Source organism: Eptatretus burgeri, chromosome 9, assembly GCF_056783735.1.
Source record: "Eptatretus burgeri isolate ZD-2024b chromosome 9, Ebu_testis_v1, whole genome shotgun sequence".
Classification (NCBI taxonomy): Eukaryota; Metazoa; Chordata; class Myxini; order Myxiniformes; family Myxinidae; genus Eptatretus; species Eptatretus burgeri.
In genome coordinates this window covers 70,913,293-70,936,788 of record NC_140969.1, presented here as the reverse complement: position 1 = coordinate 70,936,788, position 23,496 = coordinate 70,913,293, and the positions used below count along the sequence as shown (strand labels likewise).

The following is a 23,496-nucleotide window of genomic DNA, read 5'->3' as shown; positions in this document are numbered from 1 at the left end:
CAATAATTTTTCCATTAATTGTTTTACTTCCAAGTCGTGCTCCTTTTGTTTCTTTTCAAGCTCGGGTTTCCATTCTTCCTCCCATTGTTTCCTTTCCTGGAAGATACCAATCTGCTGTTCCTCTATTCTTTTGTTCAGTTTGCTCTTTGCATATTTCAACTGACGGGTATAAAACACTACCAAATTCTTTTTCCCACATAATTTGTCGACTCTATTGGCCAAGTCATGTTTTTGCCACCGAATTCGTTCCAGTAAATCGTCCAACCGCTGTGTCCCCCCGTACACGTAATTTTTCTGAAGCGCGTCTGCGTGCCGTTGTGACTCGTCCACTCCACGTTGCACCTCCTCGATATATTCTTCATAACGCTTCACCTTTTCCAAGACATCCCCCAATTGTGCCTGAAGCCTGCCAATGCTCGCATAGTCATCCTGCCACGCCTGCCATGGCACATGCCGTGACCACGTGCCTTGAACCGGTGACTGGGAGCTCACGCCTCGTGCTGTGCCATTAATATCAGCCCGCTCCGTGCTGCGCTGAGGTGCGATCGCCCTGCCATTGTGCGACTCCGTTTGCCAGCAAAGTTCATGCTCAAGCCGCTCCCACTGACCACAGTTAGTGGTGGGGTTATAATTATAAAAAGAACCGACCTGGGCCATGGATCCTACATGACGACACATACCTAATACCCCCGGCTCCCGCTCGCCTTGAGACGCCATATTATTTCTCGTAAAAGGTTAATTTGAATCGCTCGTAATTTGGAGGGAATCGGGGGTCGCTCCTCTCACCCCTGGACCGATTCCCGTGAATTTAGCTGGAGACAGGAGAGCCCGTTGTCCCGTTCTCCGACACCAGTGTCGCGAGGAGGGGGATGGGTTTGTATCCCACTCCTGACACCAGTGTTGCGGATTCGCGCCCGCCGGCGTGCGGACGGCCACGTAACTCGAATCGCGGCACGTCGCCCACCGGACGGACAATCCCGTCGTGACCCTCTCGGACTAACGCCATGAACTAGTCACGGGTGGGCCTTTCGGCCTCACCGCGATCGTGCCAATCGGCCCCCCGCGTGGGATAGGGTTGCTCGCCAAATTCGACCTTCCTAAGTACCCACACGGAGGGTAGACCGGGCGATCGCACCTCGCCGCAGGTCGACTTCGGACACGGGCCACTTTAAGCGACCCGTTCCGTACTATCGGGATAACCGAGCGGTGTTATCGTCAACCTCGACGGTTCGATTAATTATTGGGCGTATTTAGCCCACTACGTGAAGTAAGATGGAGATTCAATAAAAGAAAAGACGAAGCGAAACGGGAAAAACAGTTCAACATAAAGCACATTTATTCCGCGGCAAACGGAAAGCACACATATACAATTATACACCAAAAGCAAATGTAAAAGTAGAAGAAACACAACAATTCTGCACAAAAAGCAAATGCAACAATGCAGATCTACTACCGACTACCGAGCACACGGCAACACTTATACAGTTTTACTTCACAGACGGCGCCGACAACACATATACTCAAAGCAAAAGAAAAAGGGACCACCCTCAACGATGAGGGGGGCAGACGGGCCTGGGGCCGAGACCGCGTCGAGCCTACCCGTCTGGTGATGAGCCGCAAAATGGCGGTGGCGCCCCGACTCCGCGGGCCTCGCTGGCACTGCCTGGAATGGGGTGGGAACGGGGCCCCCTTCTCACACTATCTCAGCGCGGGGGGAAACAGGAGGGGGTTGTTGATGCTCGGGGGAATGAGGATATCTCGCTGGCTTGGGTCCCGCGACGAGCGACTCCACCGCGACCTCGGTCGCGTTACCGGCCTCCCCTCTCCGCAGCTCCCCGACTCTGACACGAGCGCCCTCTCGACTGTCTTCGCCGCCGCCACAACCCTCCAACTCTCCAACTCTCCCACTCTTCTCAACTCCGTCCAACTGCGATTCAGAAACTCTTTTTCTCTCCCGATTCAGAAACTCCCTCAACAACTGCTCGACTCCTTCCAACTGCTTTCCTCTTCTCAGAAACTCTCAACTCTTTCCAACTCAACTGCCTTTTCGGCGAGCGAACGCGGCCCTTTATAGCCCCCGGGGCTTCGCTCCTTCACCTTCGACCCTTCACCTCTGGCTGGCTCCCCATTGGACAGAGGAAAAGTGGGCGTGAATGATTTTTGATCCGCGAATCTGCATATAGCGATTATACTCCGACGCACCTGGAGGCGGGGCCAAATCGCCCCACGCTCGCTGATAGGACGGAACAGAAGTGGGCGTGAATCGTTCTTGATCCGATTTCTCGGAAAGGCTGGTGTTTTTGCGCCCGCTGCTCGGTGCGCGCCCTGTACGAGTCCAGGATCGGTGCCCACAAGCGGCGCGGGAATGGCGGTGATGCGATGGTTGCGAGAGCGAGATGTGACGGCGAGGGTCGTGGCTGTTGTTGTGAAGCGGCGTTGCGGTTGGTGGTTGTTGTGTGATGGCTGTTGAGACGTGGTTGGTGGTGGTTGTGGTGGTAGTAATGGCGGCTGGTCCAAAATAAAGATAGTAAAAGCAAAACGGCTATCTAAAAGGGTCGCAGCCCGAATGAACGACATTTATTCCCTCTAAACAACGGGTTTGGGCCTAACTACACATATACTTACAGAGATATCTCACCTACGGGACCTGAATGGTGGTTTGCGAATTTCGTCAACCACAACAATATATATACATATATCTATCTATCTATCTATCTATCTATCTATCTATATATATATATATATATATATATATATATATATATATATATATATATATATATATATATATATATATATATATATCGGGGCGTATTATGTGATACCGGTCATCCATCTGTCCGCCCGTTCCTGTACGCACTCTTACTCCCAAAGTTTTCAACTTTCACGTTTCATATTTGGTACATAGGTACAGACTGTGGAGACGGTGTGTCGCGACATACGTTCGTCATCTAAAGTGGTTGCCATGGCAGCCAGGATGCTGTTTTCCATGTAGTAGCACAATTCTGTGTATACCTTCTTGTTCAGGCGTATATTGTGCTCACCTGAGCTCTTGTTAAGTATATACTTCAATCAAAATGAAAATACGATTTCAAAGATCGTTTAAAAAAAACTTCTGGAAGTTTAACGCCATTGAAACAGTGCTTATACGCCACCTTATTTAACATATGCAAGCACTTACTGCAAAACTGGAGGTTTTTGTCAGCGGTCGGAAGGCGATTTGTGTTATACAGCATTTAAGTATTTAATTCAATTCAAATAAGGAACTTGAGATTTAATCAACTTGGCATGTGCAGCATTTTTAGACAGATATCAACTAATTGGTTAACCTCGCTTTTCGCTTCGCGTACTAGTAACCGAATTAACGCAAGCAACGGCTCGTTAAAAGTGCCTGCACAAGCAGAAGCGAGTTGCTGAAAACGCACACAGCGCATGTGTGAAAGGCCTCATTAGCTTAACATACCTCATTTTGAAAGTCCCGTATTCCTCATGTTCTTTTTTTTTGTTAGGGCTTTGTTTCCATTTCTGCTTTTGCAGGGATAAAACTTATTACTTCCTTAAGTAACATGTGAGAGATATTATATATATATATATATATATATATATATATATATATATATATATATATATATATATATATATATATATATATATATGTATGACTTTGAATGTATATACAACACATAGTACACAATAAATCAACTGAATTTCCAACCTTTGAATGACCCTTGACCACAGGAAGAAATTAAAAGTCACAAATTCTTTGAATCCATTGCCTGGGAAGAATTAGATACGAAGTGCGTTCTTGTTCCCTTCCGTCCAACTGTGGTGAGCATTTAATTCCTTACGGGTTGAGACTTTAATCACACTTGTAATAGTTTTGTGATGCTTGGCTCGGTCATTGCTTCTGATGTTTAAATGTAACAACGAAAACGTTAACAGTACTCTACTGGGATGTTTTTGCAAAATTTCAGCCACTTATAATTGCAACTCATGAAGCCATTTTTACTCATTGCGCCTGTTAATGTTTACAGGGTTTTTAAAAATTTAATTCCAGGTTATATGCATTGTTCCGTACACGAGAGATTTGTGATAACATGGAGCCAAATGGCCAACTTGGTTGAAGCCTCGCTAAATAGGTTTATCATGGAGTCATCTTGCAGTAAGACATGGGATTAAAGATACATTAGTAAATCAAGTTGAGTTTGTCCGACCTGGTGCTGATTACTTACTTTCCACTCCGAAATGGAATGCTAATTACCAAATCACTGTCATGCTCTGTGCTCGTTAAAGGCGTGTGCTATGCTGCATTGCCGGGGCTAATTAAATTTGCCAAGCTTGTTGCAGCAATGTTTGGCAGCCAACAGCGTCTCAAGCTGAGTGTCTTGTACATGTATTACATGTCGGACAAGACGCTGGGACACGGTTGTCAAATCAAGAAACAATATTTGGAATGTGTTTTTTTGGCACCTCAATTCTCTCAGCATCATAAGCCAGATTTCAGCCTGCCATAGGATGAAGGCCTTCCTCTACTCATGTTAGGGGTATTGACACACTCATCACACTTGCCAAATGCGGTTTGGTAAAAGTTTAAACGGCAATTTGTAATTTGTTCAGGGTGCCGCAGACACGGTGGACCATTCAACGCCCACCAACTAATGCTAACTGCCAGGATACCCAATTGAATGTCTATCCGACGTATGGCACATACATTGATGAATCACTCGACTGGTGAAACACCAGGATGACACCACATGGGGTGTGGTGCTGTCGGTACCTGTGCAGAACGACGAAAGTCTGAGTCTTCAGCTCCTTGGTGATTCCAATCTTGCTCTACGGATGTGAGACTTGGTTGCTGACCAGGGATCTGAGATGGAGACTTAATTCCTTTGGTTCCAGGTCTCTTCGGAGAATCCTTGGTTATCGCTGGTCAGACTGTGTCCAACGAGCGGTTGCTGAGAGACTCAAATGAGATTTGTTAACTGCATAATCTGTGTCAGCTGCGGCTGTACGGACATGTGGCTCATTTTCCTGATGCTGATCCTGCTCATCAGATTCTCTCAGCAAGGGAGCCTCGTGAGTGGAGGAGGCCGACCACGTGCCTCGTGGTTGCAGCAGGTTGATCAGCATCTCAAGGAGATGGGGTTGGGCCAGGCTTCTGCCTGGGGGATGGCCTGGCGGAGGCCCCTGGAGTTTCGGTGGAAAGTGGACGCAGCGACACGCTGCTCCGGCACATGCTGCCATACTGACCTGAGGTTCAAACCTAGGCTAGACAGTTCAAAGGTGAATGTGGATCCTTCGAGGCTATCCTGCCAGCCCTACCACACACTCCAGTCCACTCCGAATAAACTCTGTTCACTTCTTGAAACAGGGGGTACTAAAGCCCCAAGCTTTTGGAAAAGTACTGAAAATATCAGAAGTGGGTACATGGAGCTGTCTTGGTGGAGTGGTTCAAATTTCCTGATAACAAATAAAATCGTCTTAACAAATCAACACAGTGCAAGCAAGGGATGTAAACCTGGGATCCCAGCATCATGAGCCATGTACTCAGAGGGGAGCCCAAAATAAGCGAATTATTTATCAATTCGTCTTTGAAATTTTTTTTCCTAATTGCCAGAGGGAACCATTCATTTTGGGTGTTCTTACATCGAAAGTGTCTGATTTTTAGAGCACAATTGGATCTGACGAAAGCTTCAATATTGTGATATGTTGGTCCTAAAGAAGGTGCAATATTGGGAAATGCATTTAATTAAGGCAGAACCAAAGGCTATTTGGCCCAGATGAGGGAATGGATGGGAGGAAAGAGGAACCATGAGGTTTGAGTTAAGTAAAAGTTAATGGAAATAGAAAGGATTTGTGGGTAGGGATGGGTGACTTGAGATGGCAGTTTCGCACCTATTCGAAGCCTTGGAGAGAAGGGTGGGATGCAACAGCCTCAGCAAAGCAGTTCCACAAATGAGAGAAAAGAGAAACAAGAGTGGAGGTGTACAGTTAGCCCATGCTATCCTAGTTATGGAAAATGTCATGTTTCCCTCGTTAAATGAGGTATGTACACTCACCTCTTGGCTGTTTAGCCTCAGTTTGAATCCCAACCCAACTATTGGATATTATCCCAGTGTTTCAAAGGCAGGGTGATTCATCAATGTGTGCTGTCCATCAGATGGACGTTAAACCTGTGTCCTGTCTGCTAGCATTCGTTAGTGGATGTTAAAGATCCCATGATGTCCTTCATGAAGTCAGCAAGCTATCACCAGCACCATGGTCAAATTCCAAATTCCTGCCATAACCAGCAGAGGGTGCATCAGCGGCACAGCCATGCCCTCAGCCAATGATGCTACCCTGCGAACTTGTTCCACATATGAATGAAGAAGTTCTGGAAAATGTCATTATCAGAGTTATGGAAAATGGATTTCCTTAGTTATGGAAAATGGCGTGTTTTCTCAGTAGTTGTAAAATTTAATGTTTGTCGTTTCTTTCAGGATGGTCCAGATGACCTGCAGAACTTTGATATTGAGTTCCTGGAACAGCCTGTTACAGCATCAGTGTGCTGCGATTCCGAGTCTCGACTCAGCGTCAGTGTCATGGAGGCCGACGATGCGTTCCTCGGATTTTCTTACGCTCCGCCTGTTCCCGACGATTTTCACTAAGCAGAAAGCAAAATGGGCAGAAACCGAGATCATGCTTAATTCTGTACTATTTTTAGGGGTCTGCTGCTCAACTGTCCTCATGGAATCGTGTTTGTATCTCGAACCTCCCAAGGGACCAGAATCATTGAGAAGCTACACAAGTTGTTTTTCTATTCTTTGCATGGTCGTTGGTTTATCTCTACGGCACTGCTGTTCCGCCTCTGTGAGATCGCAGGCCTTTCCCTAATCCCTTGAAAAAAAAAAGTCTTTTGGAACTTTGCTGCTGCATGATCATTGTAAAAATGGATCAATGCCCTGCGCAATTGCTTCTGGGAAAACGGTGATCCACCAGCAAATCGTGCCACAATTTGTCACTTAAGGTGGCTGGTGCATCCAGAACTGGAACTCTCGTCTCCAAGTGCTTCTTCAGATCCTCGTCCCTTCGAGACGTAATTTTGTGCATGTTCAAACTTTCGGCGCGTTCTTATAAAGAGATAGAATGTGATGACGTTTGAAACTCAGCTCGTTTTCCAACTGCGAAAGTTAACCAAAGCTTTTAGCATAGCACAGCATCTCCACGGGAGGAGGCGATGCCCAACCAAGGCTTGTTATCTTCAAAAGCTCACGGTGCAATCTGCTGGCGGAAATGTGGTATCGGGCTTTTCTTATAGAAATAGGTGTTGGCGAACACTACAGGACGAGAGAGGATGTGTACAATAGTGCAAGTCATAAAAACATTCCAAATACCAGCAGACAAATATTCCACAAGGCATTTGATGTGCAAATCCGTATTCACCTTTGGGGTTTAAAAGTTGTTTTTCCGTATCGAGTTTGAGAGTCCGTGGCTAACTCTTTAATGTGCCACCAAATGCATTAATACCTCAGTTATGAGTCTTTGCAACTTATTTACCATGAAGTTGATTTGGCAATGATTCCATTACATGAAACAAACCCGAACTACCTAAACAGAGTTTGCCAGCCCAATGAGTCTGAGTGGTCATGAAAGGCTCATTATGACTTGCAGGGTAAATCGGTCTAATTGATAACCAGCCGCTCCTGGCCATTAAGATGTACAAACTCCAATATATTTTTATATCATCAGTACTGTTTGTACTCGACAGTAATGCACATTTGTGAAGTTTGCACTGGTGTTAAGGTAATCCCCCAGTTGGTTTGATTACAAAACTTTTTCCCCACTGTAATAACTACATTCCTCTAATGAATGCTCCTTCAGCAACATTTTACACAAACTTTGCACTTTTGTTAACAGCACACTTACCCAAGGCTGTAACTTACTCCATCATGGATATAGGAATGTATACCCTAAAAATAAACAAAAAAACAATTTAATCCCCTTTTGTATAAAATTTAAAACAAGGTTGGTGGAAAAAAAAAGAAGTTGCCATTTTTACAAAACACGTTTTGTACTTCTAAAGTTGATATTAGTCATTAGTTTGTTTTAACAGGACTTGATGCAATATTTGGCAGGATGGCACAGAGTGAGAGCACTCACCACTGAGCTGTCGGGTTTGGGAATCAAACCCAGACTGGTCCGTCTCTAAAGGGTCCGATCAGTGCTGCGGAGGCAGGGTGTTACATCACAAAGGGCGCTGTCCCCCGATAGATGTTACGCCGGGTGTCCCATCGGCTAGCATGAATAGCTAGACATTAAATATCCCACGTGTCCTCACCCTTAATTGCCAACATGGTGGCCTAATTATGTGAGTTTATGGGACAGATGATGAAACGATGCTGCGTTTTTACCACTTTGTTCAATTCCTCTTTTCCACTTGTTACGGGACAATAAGTTGAGTAATTACTAGTTTTACACACTTTCACTGGGGTAGTTAAAAAAAAAAAATACTCATTTAATGATTTTATTAAATAACCCTTCTGTTAGCTTTGGGTGCATTGAACAGACCTGTAACACTTTGTCCATTTTCTGATTAAATGTCTCATCAACCCTGTAGTGATGTAAACATTTGCTTTTGTACTTAACTTATTGCAGCATGATAATGAATCATAAAGCCGTGAACCAGATAATTTGAAGAGTATAATTTCTCATTGTATTTATTTATTTATTTTGCATACAGTCAAGGCTCGTGGAAGAGCGAGAACACTGAAAGGATCAGGACGCAACAGAACAAAAGGAACACAAGAGAAAGGTGGGCACCAACAGCAGGGTTAAAGGACACAATAGAGGGAGAGTTGCACAAATAATGGGTGTGGGAAAGAAGGAGTGGTATGTGGAGGACAAGATGGAAACAGAAGCAAACTCTTAGGAAAGGAAAAATGGAAATTTGTGAGGAGGTGGAGCCACAGACAGGAAAAGAGGAACGAACGAATAAGTGGAGTTGAGCAGTGATTCTGGATTTTGAGAGTCTCACCAGAAGGGGGTTGATGGTGGACTGTGTGCATCATGTAGAAACCTGGGGGAAGGACAAAGCACAGAAAGAGGGTAGTGCAAGACCAGAAAGGCCATGATAAAAAACAGAAATCACTGATCTGTCTGTAATGGAAAAGTGATCGGCCAATAGACTCGGCTTCAAAGCAGGAAATGGCAATGATCTTGAAGACCTTGGGTTCCATGGCGTCAAGCTGGGCAAGGTGTAAGGAAGTGTGAGCACAAAGGGGAGAGCAGCACTACATTACACTGTGGATGAAGCTCTTGCAAGTGGATAGGTGTTCCAAGCAAGGACCTTGTACAACTGGCTTTGGAAAGCAACCTTGAAATGTGCTTTTCCCAAGAAAGATTGTGGCTGATAATGAGACCCAGAAGTTTGAATGACAACTTTCTCAAGAGGATTGTTATGAAAGTAGATGGAGGGTAGAGGGGTTGGTTTGCCAGACGGTCCTTTCAGAGAGATATAGTGAGTGAGCTATGTCTGGATTGAAAGACGTATTCCAAGTGTTTGACCAGCTTGTGATTTTGTCAAGATCTGAAGAGAAGAAAGAAGCTGCAGCCTGCCTGTCTGAAGGATAAGGGTCGACACAGCAGAGGGTGGAGCTTTCAGCAAATAGCTAAAGGGGATTTTCCAGATAATCAGAGAGATCGTTGCTGAAGATTAGGAAGATGAGTGGGCCCAAAGCACTGCCTTAGGCCACCCCAGCCTTAACAGGGGGAGAAGTTGAAAGGATTCCATCGAGAGCCAAATGTTGACTACGAGAGTAAAGGTCTGTACGATATGTGTGGAGTTGACCTTGGATTCCATTGGTGGAGACTTCATAGAGTAAGGCAGGATGCCAGACTGCATTGAAAGCTCAATATATGTCCAGAGATGGCCCTAATCTCATGTCTGACATGAAGGGCTTCCATCTATTGTTGGGTGAGTGGAAGCAGCATGTTCATGTGGAGTGACCTGGTCTGAATCCGAATTGATGATCTCATCTGAAACTTGAAGGGTACTTGGTGGAGTGCATACCTCCGCCATTTAATGCCTGATCTATGAGAACATATCGGGCCCAATACATTTTTGAAATATCATGCTATATAATCGTTTTTGTACCCATCTCTCAATGGTTAAGAATCACTTTAAAATGAAATAATTCTCGTATCCAGATCCGGGTTCGGATCTTCACCAAAATCGAATCTGGGAAGAAGATGATGTCTGGAAAGAAGGGAAAGGGTGGGAGATGGAAGGAGGCAGGACGAGGGGAGAACTGAGAGGGGGTGAGACAGTGGGGTAGTTGAGAGGGGACGAGACAAGGGGAGAGCTGAGAGGGGGCAGGATGAGGAGGAAGCCGAAAGGGGGCGGGACAAGAGTGGAGCACGAGGGGAGGGGGGAAGCTTTGCAGGGCTGCGATGAGGGGGAACTCTGTAGAGGGTGGAGTGAGGGGAAAGCGTGGAGAGGCACGAGTCGTGCTGCAGGAACCGGAGGAGGGATGATAGACCAAGCACTTAGGTGCGAGATAAGTTTGCAAAATATGCCTTGTGAAGAACAATAGGAGGAATAGATGGTGATGAAGAACACCTGGGGTACTCATAATGGAAAAATAAGGAAAGTGAAGCACTTTAATGTTTTAAAAATTTTTTGAAGGAAGAAGCATTTTCTTCAATAAAGATATTCAGAAAAGGGAGAGGTAAAGAATGAGGTAGAGGAAGTGCAAGTTGAAGGCAGATTGAGATCATGTTTTGGAGTGAAATTTTGTTTTGAAGAAAGGAGGGGGGGATAGGATAACAGTGAAGAGGCAGAAAGGACTTTTTTTTGGAGGAAAAAAATAAACGGAATGAGAAACAACCTCAAAGCTGAGATGACTTTGCTCCCGGCTATCCAAGGAGTAGGCCTGGGGTACACGAAAACAAATTTGACAATATCGACAAAAAGGTACGATTCAAAATGGAAATGTCTCGACAAAAACAAACAGCAACACAGGGAAAAACAAACAGCAACACAGAAGGGTACTCGGTAGAGCGCATACCTCCACCATGTAATGTTTGATCCACGAGAGCACGTCGGGCCCAATACATTTTTGAAACATCATGCTATACAGCACTACATCATTTTTGGCCCTATCTTTCAATGGTGAGGAATCACTTAAAAAATTAAATAATTCTCGTATTCAGATCCGGATTCGGATCTTCCCCAAAATCGAATCCATTTTGTCCTTGCCACACACACCCAACATAACCACCAAGTTTTATCCGAATCCGTCCACAACTTTTTGAGATATCATGCTATATATCATTTTTGGCCCTATCTCTCAATGGTGAAGAATCACTTTGAAAATTCTCGTAGTCATATCCGGATCCGGATCTTCACCAAAATCTAATCAGTTCGTCCTTGTCACACACCGAACCTGTCCACAAAATTTAATCGAGAGCCGTCCACAATTTTTGAGATATCCTGTACACAGACAGACACAAAGGGGTGAAAACATAACTTCCTTCACCTTCGGTGGTGGAGGTAAATATAACAGAGCAACACGAGATTTGATCTTGTCCCCTCCTCTCCTCTACAACCAAAACAGAAAAACAACCAAACAGTTTATTTATTTTAATCAAACCATTATTCAATCAACATATAAATGCAGCAAATCTATGGTCTGAACAACACGGAGAATGTAAACGGTTATTTCCAGTGCGATTACAGATTTGACTTCGAGGTTGGTGTTGTTGATATGAAAGAGATTACACAAATAGAGGCAAACTCAAACATGTTAAACAATCCAGCATGTGAACCAGTCAACTTAGGACAGCTTGTTCATGCAACGAAAGCATACAACGAGTACATCTTCAACAAACTCCTCCAAAGGTTCTGTTTCTCTGTTTGGCATGGATTAATGTGCAGGAAATAAAGTGGAAAATCTTCGAGTAATTAGGACGTTTATAAATGCGTCAATTGGTAACGAACAACATTCACTTCACAACCTCCACACACACACACACACACACACACACACACACACACACACACATATATATGTGTGTATATTTAAAGTGTCATTTACACTAGACATTGCAAGCAAACATAAGCTTGCATGAAAATTGAAAGTAAAACATTCAATGCAATCATTTGAATAATCTATTGTAAAAGTGCAAGCTTAACGAATCCAAGTGCTTTAATCACAATAACTAACAAATGATGTAAATAGTACAACAAACCTAATTCATGTGCCGATATAAAATACCACCAATGTGGAGTGGTGTTTTAAGAATCACTCATCTGATAGGCTGGTTGAACAACTCCTCTCCATCATATCGTGGGATGGGATGAAGGCCGTTGTTGGAGGACCTTATTTGTTATGTCCGGCTGAAAAACACGTGAAAAAAAATTGTTTGGTTTCCCATTCACAAAATGAGGGCATTCAATCTGAACACCCGAGAGGAAGGGCATCGCGATGGTCCGTACGTACCGACCGAGTGCCCATTTCCCTCAAGTCGAGGCCACAGGCACACATTCATAACCTCTCCGAGCATATACAATCCTGTGAGCACCAGTCCTCCGAGCAGGATGAAAACGACAAGGCCAGGTCCTGCCAGCCACGCGAGGATGGGGTACACCCATAAGCCTCCAGCGTACCGTATCCACAGTGTCCTGCACGAATGACAAAACAACTGCAGTTGTATCTCTAAGACATTATCTAAGCTAAGTCAGTCACAAGCTTAAGGACATTGTAAATAGGAGACAGGGTAGTGCACATAAATTGTCCCTACCTGACCCCCACCTCCCAACTTCCCAAACCACACTGCACATTACACCCATTATGGTTTACAACCTTGACACGAGCATCATGACTCAAAACAATCCCTTGATTATCCCACCTAGTAATCAAATGGTTGCGGATAATGTGATAATTAGGTTTGTTGGTGAACTGGCAGGACAGCCGAGAGGTGCACACACACGCCTCTAAGTTGTCTAGCCTGAGTTTGAATCCCGACCCAGCTATAAACTGTCATCCCGATGTTTCACAGCCAGGATGATTCAAGTGTGTGCTGTCCCTGGATGGACATTAAACTGGCTGCTGACTGCTGACTGCTGACATTAAAGATCCCATGGTGTCTATTGCAGAGTAAGCAAGATATCGCTGGCACCAAAGCCAAATTCCAATTTTTTGCCCTAACTTGCATCCGCAGCACAGCCAAGCCAATAATGCAGCCTGGCAGTTTTGTGCTGCATACGAAATCAGTTTTGTTGGTTAGCTTCATGTGAACGAGTCATCGCACCATAACAATTCAAACTTGCGTTTGCAATTTTCAACATAAAAATCAGTCAAATATCACACCGATCTGCTTTGTGCTTGACATGTGAAAGTGAAGCTTTTCAAATACTTATATTTTCTGTGTTTTGAACCAAAAGTGAAGTGATAAATGCAGCCACGGACCCACCAATGTGGCTTGAGACCAGAGCCACCATCCTTGGTCGTTTGTAAAATAGCTACGCAAGTGTGGCTTCAAAATATTTAAAGCTGAAAATGTAAATTCACATCAATTAGCTATCGTAATACGCATAAGCACCCAATATGATAGCCCTTCAGAGGACATAATTTGACATTTTAATATTAGAAACATTCTCTGACAGGGAAAGACAGCCACCAAAGGCTGCAGCCTACCAAATGAGGTAGCAGATGCCAAAAGATATCACTCCAGCGATGCCAACACCACGTTGAGGGTAGACGTGCGGAATGATTTTCATCTCCAGCAGCAAAAGAGGCATCACTGTTGTATGCTTCACAGGAGGTGGGAAGGTGGATGAGAAAGAGGAAAAAAGATGGAAACAAGGCTGGAGTGCTCAAAGGCAGTGTTCTAGGCCCCCCCCCCCATCCTATTAACTATTAATCTTCATCAATGACCTCTCTGATTGAATGGAAAAATCACCTTTATCTATTTGCTGATAACTTCAATCTCTGCAATGACATCCCTCATCCTTCTGGCAGACAGGCAGCAGCCTCTTCCCTATCATAAGACCTTGATAGAATTACAAGATGGTTAAACACTTAGAATATGTTGTTCAATCCTGACAACTCTATACATATATTTTCTCCCTCTCTATCGACAAACCCTCCCATCAACTTCCTTAACAAACCTCTTGAAGAGGTTCAGTCACAAACTTTTCAGCATCATGAGCCATGATCTTTCTTGGCCAAACCACATTTCTCAGTTGGCCTCCAAAGCCAGTGGCCAACTGAGCATCCTCCGTTGTGCAAGTCTTTCCTTGGTACACCAGGACTTTTATCTACCAATAAAGCCTTCATCAGTAGCTTGATGGAGTATTGCTCTCCCTGCTGGGATGACACCTCTGCTTCACATCTTGCTCAAGCTTGACTTCGTGGAAACCAAGACCTTCAAGATCATCGGAATATCCCGTGATAAAGCCAAGTCGATGGGCTTATCACTTTCACATCACAGACACATCTGTGGTTTCTCTGTCTTCTACCACCTCCTTTCTGGTCTTGCAGCCTCTGCTCTTTTTGTGCTTTGTCCCACCCTCCCCTCCACCCACGAGGATTCTGCAAGGGAGCACACAGTCTGCCAGTAACCCCCTTCTGGTGCAACTCCCAAAATCCAGACTCACTGCTCACCAATCATTTGTTCTTTTTTTTCCTCCTGTGGAACCAAATTGCTTAGCTTCTTTAGTCTCATTCTTCCCTCCAGGACTTCAAGACAGATGCTCAATACCACCTCCCATCCACAATCATGGTCTTTTCTTCCTCCATTAATTAACTCTCCTCAACCCCACCTCTTTCCAAGTTTCCAGTTTTTCCTTCCACTTCTGCGATTGAGGATTCGCAGCTGTATCCCTCTGGTTCACCCCTTGCCCCCCCTCCCCCCTCCCAAGTTTCCCTCTATTTTGTCCCTCAACCCTGCTGTTGGTGTGCCCAACCCTATCCTCTCTCTACTGTTATTTTCATTATGTTCCATCCTGCTCCATTCTATGTTTATAGCTCTTCCACGAGCTTGGACACTGTCTACAAAAATAAAAATAACCCAAAGGGATCGTGTCACAAATCCTTTTAAAATGTTTCACAAGTCCTTCAAAATCAGATCAAACATTCAATGAAGGCAATTATGACAGTACACCGACTTGCACCAGCTTCTAGTTATAAAAGATTGAAAACCACATTCCGAGTAGGCCTTTTGGCCTCAGGTCCAAATTCATAATTCCTACCTGGGACTAGAACTCGGTTGGTCACTGAGCTTCACCTGGGCCTACTTCAGATTTACAATGGCTTTTACAAGAAGCTTCCTAAACAACAACGAAAAAAGGAAATTGCAATGCTCTCCACTAACAGCCACGCTGTTGTGCAGCCGATATACATGGTGCTTTAATTCCAAAATATTTCCTACCTTTCCTGAACTTGCTCAATCTCACCTGCTGGGATGACTCGTACATGGAAAGCTAAAGGAGAGTAAAAATTACAATTACGGATTTCATTTCCGTGCAGAGTCTTACCATGGCGTGATTTAACCACACTGGAATCACCAAATCAAGATACGTTGGGTAGATGAGCTCCCGGTCAAAAGCATAGATCATCCAGAAAGTCAATACCACAAACTGCAAAACACGTGCACGATTTACCACTAGATGCATCACACCGAGCACAGATTGTAGGCAAACAAAGGCGCTCTCTGTCCCTTCATTATTTGTTCACCTCCTTAACGCCAGACGTGCAAAGTGATGCAAAAAACACTCACCAAACCAACGGGGAAAGCCAAAATGGCGAACATGTAGTTGCGTAGTTTTTGTACGCCTCTCGGTGCAGTGTTCCTTTGGCCATCGTGATCTTGTCCCAAAATGTCCACCACGAGAGCAACACAAAAATAAGCAGTCTGCAGGACCTGTAATGGACAAGAACATTTATTAGGATGATCGCACGCTAAGGTGGGGATCTACACCTGTGTGAATCCCAGGTGACTTTCCAAGGGAGATGACCACGTTCATGTGGCATTTGCGAGCGAAAGGAACATACACTGGTGCAAGTCCCAGGCATTATCCAGGTGAATTTCAAATGCATCATCATTTGCAGTACTTTAAATTCTGGGAGGGAAAGCGAGTCATCTCCAGCACCTTGAACATATAAGAAACTTGCACCCAATTCAGCTCCAGTTGAACGTCAGGCCCGTCCAACCTGGTTGGGGAATATTTGGGCAAAAAAAATTCTCGTCCGAAACCACAAGGTGGGAATTACTGGAGTCATTAAATGAGTAGTAGTAGTTTATCTTTTATGCCAGCGCTTCTTTCACCCATTAGGCTTGTGGTGATTGATGACCTCAAGTCTTTGGGAGGTGGTAGTTCTTATTGCCTTCAGACTTCGGGTGGTGGGGATCAATTGTGCTGTAAACCTTTGTTAATAGGAAACACAGATTGACATGTGGCGATTTACTCACCAGGTGGCGTCGAGTCGACACCGATTTTTGGAAGAAATTTGCATTGATCGACTTTACCGCACTCTAATCCGACCTGACATGCAAAGCTCCTCATCTCAGGTGAACCCCCCAGCGATTCAGCCAAAACGAATCACCTGAGTGTATGACCAGCTTTCAAGAAAGAATACCTCCTGTACACCAGGTCAATTCTCTTTTAAAGGAAAGCTTTCATTGGCCAATTTGCACTGAAAAGTAATATCGTACAAGTAAATAAATAAAAAACACAACATCTATGATGAAAAGAAGCGTGCGTCATCGATTGTTATCGCCACAATTTGGGTTTCAGCAGGTGGAACAAAGTCCTCCCAGGACTCGAAGAATCCACCTCCGTTTCGGTGAAGGATCATGATTCATGGGCAAAGTTGTGAGATTTTCTTGTTAACCTCCGCCGTCGAAGATGGACGGAGGTTACTGTTTTCACCCCTGTCTGTTTGTTTGTTTGTGAACAGTATTACGGAAAAAACCCCTGGACGGATTTCGACGAAACTTGGTGGGGGGATTAGGTATGGTCCAAGGATCATGCCATTAGATTTTGGATTTGGTCTAAAGTCCAATATGGCCGCTATGGTGGCCATTTTGAAAAAAAAATTGAATTTTTGTTTTTGCATTTCTATATGTTTTAAGTGATTTCCAACCAAAAAAAAAAATTGTGAGAGAAAAAAATACAACAAAATTTTGCAACTTTTTTTCAAAAAAATTCCGATTTTATTTGAACAATTTTTGATTTTTTTTTTGCATTTCTACATGTTTTAAGTGATTTCCAACCCCCCCCCCCCCAAAAATTTAGAGAAAAAAAACACCACTTTTTGGTGTTTTTTTTTAGATTTAGAGAAACACCAGATGGTTATTATTACCATTAAAGGTGGCTCGAGGTTATGTTTTCATACCTTCCTGTAGCAAGATCTCTCAAAACATGATGGACAGATCCAGATGAAATTTGGGGGACAAGTTGGGTGTGTGACAAGGACGAAATGATGATATTTTGGTGAAGATCTGGATCTGGAAACTAGAATTTTAAAAGTGATTCTTCACCATTGAGAGATAGGGCCAAAAACGAGATTATAGCACGATATTTTAAAAAAAAAATTATGGATGGATTTGGAAGAAACGTGGACAGGTTAGATGTGTGACAAGGACAAAGTGGTTTGATTTTGGTGAAGATCCGGATAACGATTTTTTTTAATTAGCCCACACACGTGAAGCGAAAAGCGGGGTTAAGAAATTGGTTTATGTCTGTCCGTCTGTCTGTCTGTCTGTCTGTCTGTCTACAGACGTTGGTTTATGATTGAGGAACAACTTGTATCAATTGAATGTTATATTCTGAACCCAAATCAGAAAACAAACCTGTAGTTTAACATTACTTTGTCTCTGAATTCATCCCGATCGCAAATGCACACAGAGGAATGAGATAACTTTTTACTCTTTCTGTCTGTCTGACAGTCCAACAAAATTGAAAATCATTCCAAACAGGAAACCTACCGTTTTTAAGGACGTCATAAAGGACACAAACAACAGGCACAAAGAACTAATGTTACATGTTAAATAAGGTGGTGTAATACACACTATCAACGGCGGTAAATTCGGAAGTAAATTATTTATACGTCTTTTACAATCTTAATTTTATACAAATTGAATTATACTAGAAGCCAGCGCTCCCCAAAGGAGCAGCACGGGCAGGGGTGGGGGGTTTGTGTTATTATCCTTATTCAAATTTGTAGTTCAAAATACCTTGAGTTGCGTAATTTAAAACACTTCACTGCACTGGAAAACGTGGGGACAGGAATACTGCACAGTCAGGGTGGGGACTTGTAATACCCTTTCCCACCTGAAGCAGCACTACACAAAACACATTTTCATAAAGAATGTGTCCCAATTCCCATCCCCCTCCCACTAGTGAAAAAAAAACTCCCCATGCACAAACTGGGGTCATACTGATCCTATGTAGCAAGTGTGGATGTAATTGGGCCAGAACTGTACAAGAAGAAGCATGACACTGACACACACTTTTCTTTTTAAATCATTATTTAATTTAAATTGAAGTGCATGATTTTGAGCTTTCCCTGACTGGGGAAAAGTGGGCTCAGAGTCGCCCCCCCCCCCAGATCTCAGCCTTCTCGATGGTCCGGTGAAATTGAAAGTATGCACACGCATCGAACATCAGAGAATGAACGCAACAGTAAAAAAAAAATTAATAATACGTTAATTTGTCTAATTATTGCAGAATTTGCAACGCAATATGCAAATTTTATGCATTTCGCAAAGAAACCTCCAATTTTTGACATTGAACACACGAGATTGCAAGAAAAAGTGTACACTATCAAAGAACAAGAAGCAAATACTTCGATATTGTGTGGCTGGGGGCAGTAAAAGTCTAGGTTAAGAATGATGAAACAATCTTGCAGTTATAAAATTTAAATGTAGACACAGTGAATTAGCATTATGATGGGAAGAGTTGTGACGTTGGACAAATTTCTATTTATAGCCCTCAGATCAAAGCGACGTGCGCGGCCATAAGTGTGACAGAAGACACAGGACAGAATAGCCAATTATATAAGAGCGCGATCGATTTTTGCACTGATTGACCTTTGACCCCTGACCAAAGCGAAATCGGTCAATATGTCCTGAGGAAAAGTTGTAGTACTCACTGAGTACCATGAACCTGCAAAGTTTCATTCGTATTGATGCACTCACCTGGTCGCTAGGGGGCCTTCAATTTTCACCAATTTCCACGCATACCCTAATTGTAGGGGACGCTGCGGGTAAAGTATTCCATATATCACAAAAACCGGAACATATTTGATAGAGCATCACCTGAAGATCATTCGTGCCAAATTTCATAACCCTACGTGGGATAATGGCTTTGGCGTGAACGGTACAGATTTTGAAGGTTTTTCGGTTGTTGCGAGGGAACCAAAGCGTCCCTAGCGACCATCACAATTTCCAAAGCACTCGGTCATAAGATGTACCTCCCACCCAAGTTTGGTCAAAATCCACCCACATTTACTTCCAATTATGCTGATGACAAACGAACAAACATCTAAAATTACTGACAATAAGGGTCACCTATTTCAACAACCCAAAACACATATATATATATATATATATATATATATATATATATATATATATATATATATATATATATATATATATATATCAAACATATTGTTACGGCTGTGGAAATTCACATTACACCATAAAGGGCCCTCAGGTGAGATATCTCGATAGGTACATGTGTAGTTAGCCCAAACCCATTGTATAGAGGGAATTTGTGATTCATCCAGGCTGCAACGCTTTGAGTTAGCCATTTTTTCTTTTCTGTCATTATTTTGAACCAACCATGTCTCAACCAACATCACACAACAACCACCTTAACCACCATGCCAGCCATCGTCACCAACTACAACCATGCTCCAACCCGCAGAGAACAACCACAACGCCAACCCTCACCACAGAAGACCCTCAACCACCTTCGCCATTACCTTCACAAATTCATCCCACATCATCGCTTCTACGGTCATTCCCACACCACCTGTGAACACTCAACGTCGGAATGTCTCGGGCCCATTCGGCGATTGGTGCCGAACGCACCGAGCTGCGAGCGCGAATGGCGGCCTTTCCGAGGGGAAAATTCGGATCAGAAACGCTTCACGCCCACTTCTCATCCGTCCAATTGACGAGCGCGGGGCGGCTTGGCCCCACCTCCAAGCATGTGAATGTGAAGTCCGTATATGCAAATTTTAGGATCAGGAGAGGTTCATGCCCATTTTTGCCCGACCAATGGCTGACCGGGGAGGCGGCTTGGGCCCGCCTCCAATCGCGTTCTGATCCTAAAATTTGCATATTGGCTGCTCCTGCCGTCTATAAAAAGGCGAGCGCAAGGCGAATCAAGAGAGTTGGGTTTTGGAGTTGCTTGGAGAGTGTCGTCGAGAGGTTGCTCTTGGGGACAAGGAGCGTTGCGTTGGCGGAGTTGAGGGGAGTGAGCGCGGTGGAACTGCAAGCAAGGGAGCTCGGGTCCGAAGCAATGACGGCAGTCGGCGACGAGGTTGCGGTGTGGGGGATAGCTCGTCTCGTTGTGGGACCCAAGCCAGCCATTCCCCTCCCCCAGGGCATCAACAATTCCCCCTTTCCCCCGCGCTGAGATAGTGCAAAGGGGGGGCCCGTTCCCACCCCAAACGTCGTGCCAACGAAACCCGCCAAGGGGCACGGAGTCGGGGCACAGCGGCACGGCCAATTTGCGGCTTGCCCGCCAACGCGTCACGAGGACGCGGGTAAGACCTCCCCGGTCTCGCGGACCCTGGCTGCTCCCCCAGGTCACGCCCACATTTGGCCTATGGGCCTGTCTGTGAGGGTGGCTTCTTTCCTTTGCTTTTGTGTAAATTTGTGTTGGCGCCGTCTGTGAAGTAAAACTGTTTAAGTGTTGCCGTGTGTGCACGTCGTCGGTTTTAACTGCTTTTCTTCTTGCATTTGCTTTTTGTGTATGGCTGTATATACGTGCTTTCCGTGTGTCGCGTAATAAAGTGCTTGCATGTTGAACTGTGCCCGTTTCACTTCGTCTCCTTCCTTTTAATTGACTCTCCATTCTGCTTCACGTAAGGGGTTCGTAGTGGGTGCAACATCCCGGTAATTAATCTGAACCGTCCAGGTCGACAATAACACCGCTCGGTTATCCCGATAGCACAGAACGGGCCGCCCAAGCGGCTCGTGTCCAGAGTCGACCTGTGGCGAGGTACGATCGCCTGGTTTACCATCCGCGTGGGTACTTAGGTAGGTCGAGTTTGGCGAACAACCCTATCCTATGCGGGTGGCCGATTGGCACGATTGTGGTGAGGTCGAAAGGCCCACCCGTGACTGGCTCCGGGCGATAGTTCCAGGAGAGTCACGACTGAATTGTCCGTCCGGTGGGCGACGTGCCACGATTCGAGTTACATGGCCGTTCGCACGCCGGCGGGCGCGAATTCGCAAATATATATATATATATATATATATATATATATATATATATACAAATATATATATATATACAAACAAACATATATATAAATATATATATATATATATATATACACATATACACATAAACATATATATATATAAATATATATATACACATAAACATATATAAACATATATATGTAACATGCTGTCTCAAAAGGTTGTGGAGGAATTCTGACAAAACCAGGTGGATGAGTTGGTTTGGTAACAGCAACACGTCAATTTGATTTGGGTGCAGGTCCGAATCCAGATCCGGCCCGTCAGTGGGATACAAAACGTCACCTGTTCAGCTTGGCGGAGGTGTGCGCCCTCCCAAGTGCTGTTCTCGTGTTATTGGTTCACGAAAAAATAGAAGCGACTACTATATTCGTTATTGTTGTGTGTCTGTCTGTGTCTGTCTGTCTGTCTGTCTGTCTGTCTGTCTGTCTGTCTGTCCCGAGCATAGCTCCATGGGTTTTGATCCGATCCTGATAAAATTCTGGTGGGAGGTTTATATCATGATCGAGTTGTGTTTTCCTGAGAATGGGCGTGGTGCGCCCATTATGGGCGGAGCCACGCCCAAAAAACATGTGTTTTTAGGGGGAAGCCGATTTCAATTTGCATCTTCTCCTTGGGGTTTGGTCGAATCTGACAGGGGTTTCGGTATTTGGTTAGCCCAATGGCACTGGCATAGCCCCACGGAGCTCGATTTTTCATTTTTCGTCCGAAGGTCAAGGTCACAAGGTCACGAACTTAGAAAATTTCGAATTTTGACATAAAAAATCATACGACCGCCCAAACTTTGAGAGCGAGGATGACAATATTTTTTATGCATAATGTTGAGGTCATTCCCCACCTAAAGTCTTGAAACCAATTTTTCTCTATCTCGAACACCTTGCCCGTGGCGCCTCCTTCAAGTTTGTTTTTACGCCGATTTCATCAAAGTATGGATAATCCGAGGAGTGCGAAATGCCATATAGCCTATATGACGTTATATTGTTCCTAGAGTGTTCCGGAGGAAGTTTTGCACCAAAGGTCATAATCCTTGACCTTTGGCCTTTAAATTTCACAAAGGTCAAATTTTGAAAGTTGTTGAACGAAACCGGGTTTTGGACATTTTGCAGCTAATAACCCGTCACTCGTACCACATCATGTTGATCATTTTTATAACTTGGTCAAACATTATCACATTGTCTCATCCTTGATTTCTGAAACAATCCACATCGTCAAATACCGCTCGTGCACCATCGTCGTCTTCAGACTTGTGTACTGTATTTTCTATCGCGTTATTGTGGAAGGAAATAAAACCCATTTTCATTGAGAAATTCCAAGTGTTCATAAAAATCAAACGCATAATAACGAGCTGCGCGTCGCCCTGGACATATTTCCGTTAACAAAGCATTAAAAGCAAACGCGGTCTGAAATGTTGAAATCACGTTATCACGAGTAAACCACGTCACGTGATCGAACAATTCGAAGAAGAGAAGAAAAAAAAAAATTTTAAATCGAAGAGAAAGACATCGAACAACGTAACAAATTCTGTGATGAGAAACGTAATAGAACGTACGTTAAATATTGCCATTTTCAAACGACAGTAATTGCATTCAACTGTCGACGTCTCTCGTTGTCGTGTGCTCATGGATGTGGTAACAATGAAAGATAAACACGTTGTCCGCTTGCTTACCATATCCAAGAAAGTAAGAAACTTCCATTTTCCTCCGTACGTGTTCCTGCCGAGCACGACGTTCTTCCGTGTCACCGATTCGTTCTCTATTAACGAAACGATGTACCAAGAAACCACGGCGCAGTGTACAGCCGCGCACAGAGCGCGTCCTGCCATCGCTCTTTGACCCTCAAAATGGTACGGCCCGGAGCTTCTTTCCCTCACCTTCAAAAATGGTTCCGCCCGGAGCTCGTCTCTTCCCTTCAAAATGGTTCCGCCCGGAGCTCGTCTCTTCCCTTCCCTTCAAAATGGTTCCGCCCGGAAATAGAGATGGAGGTCAGTGACCCGAGCTGATCTCTTCATTTCAA

General features: G+C 44.3%; 2 protein-coding genes across 6 annotated transcripts in view; one reads left to right on the top strand and one right to left on the bottom strand.

Moving 5' to 3' along the window:
* Positions 1 to 8,595, top strand: part of LOC147020320 (serine/threonine-protein kinase Sgk3-like) — a 90,573-nt gene extending 81,978 nt beyond the window's left edge. For all 4 annotated transcript variants that reach the window (XM_085895620.1, XM_085895618.1, XM_085895617.1 and 1 more), the window contains 2 exons: positions 3,739 to 3,828; positions 6,480 to 8,595. In XM_085895620.1, the coding sequence (XP_085751746.1) occupies positions 3,739 to 3,828; positions 6,480 to 6,647 (258 nt within the window). In that variant the 3' untranslated portion in view covers positions 6,648 to 8,595. The remainder of the gene's footprint in view (positions 1 to 3,738; positions 3,829 to 6,479) is intronic.
* Positions 8,596 to 11,605: 3,010 nt separating this feature from the next.
* LOC147020319 (androgen-induced gene 1 protein-like) lies at positions 11,606 to 23,362 on the bottom strand. Of its 2 annotated transcripts, none has more exons than XM_085895621.1 (6): positions 23,150 to 23,362; positions 15,760 to 15,903; positions 15,518 to 15,619; positions 13,677 to 13,792; positions 12,480 to 12,661; positions 11,606 to 12,376 (listed from the first exon to the last, which is right to left on the bottom strand). In XM_085895621.1, exons 1-6 carry the CDS (start codon positions 23,303 to 23,305, stop codon positions 12,360 to 12,362), a joined length of 717 nt encoding a protein of 238 aa, XP_085751747.1. In that variant the 5' UTR covers positions 23,306 to 23,362; the 3' UTR covers positions 11,606 to 12,359. The 2 variants fall into 2 exon arrangements, with proteins under 2 accessions (XP_085751747.1, XP_085751748.1); XM_085895622.1 differs by lacking the exon at positions 15,518 to 15,619 and adding an exon at positions 15,437 to 15,463.
* Positions 23,363 to 23,496: the final 134 nt, after the last annotated feature.

Bases quoted from the DNA above. Each gene is read 5' to 3' on its own strand.
- LOC147020319 (XM_085895621.1), bottom strand. From the start codon at position 23,305: ATGGCAGGACGCGCTCTGTGCGCGGCTGTACACTGCGCCGTGGTTTCT. The intron at 15,904-23,149 runs GTAAGCAAGCGG...TGTCCATTACAG, and splicing joins TTCTTACTTTCTTGGATATG to GTCCTGCAGACTGCTTATTT. The intron at 15,620-15,759 runs GTGAGTGTTTTT...CGTGTTTTGCAG, and splicing joins TGGCTTTCCCCGTTGGTTTG to TTTGTGGTATTGACTTTCTG.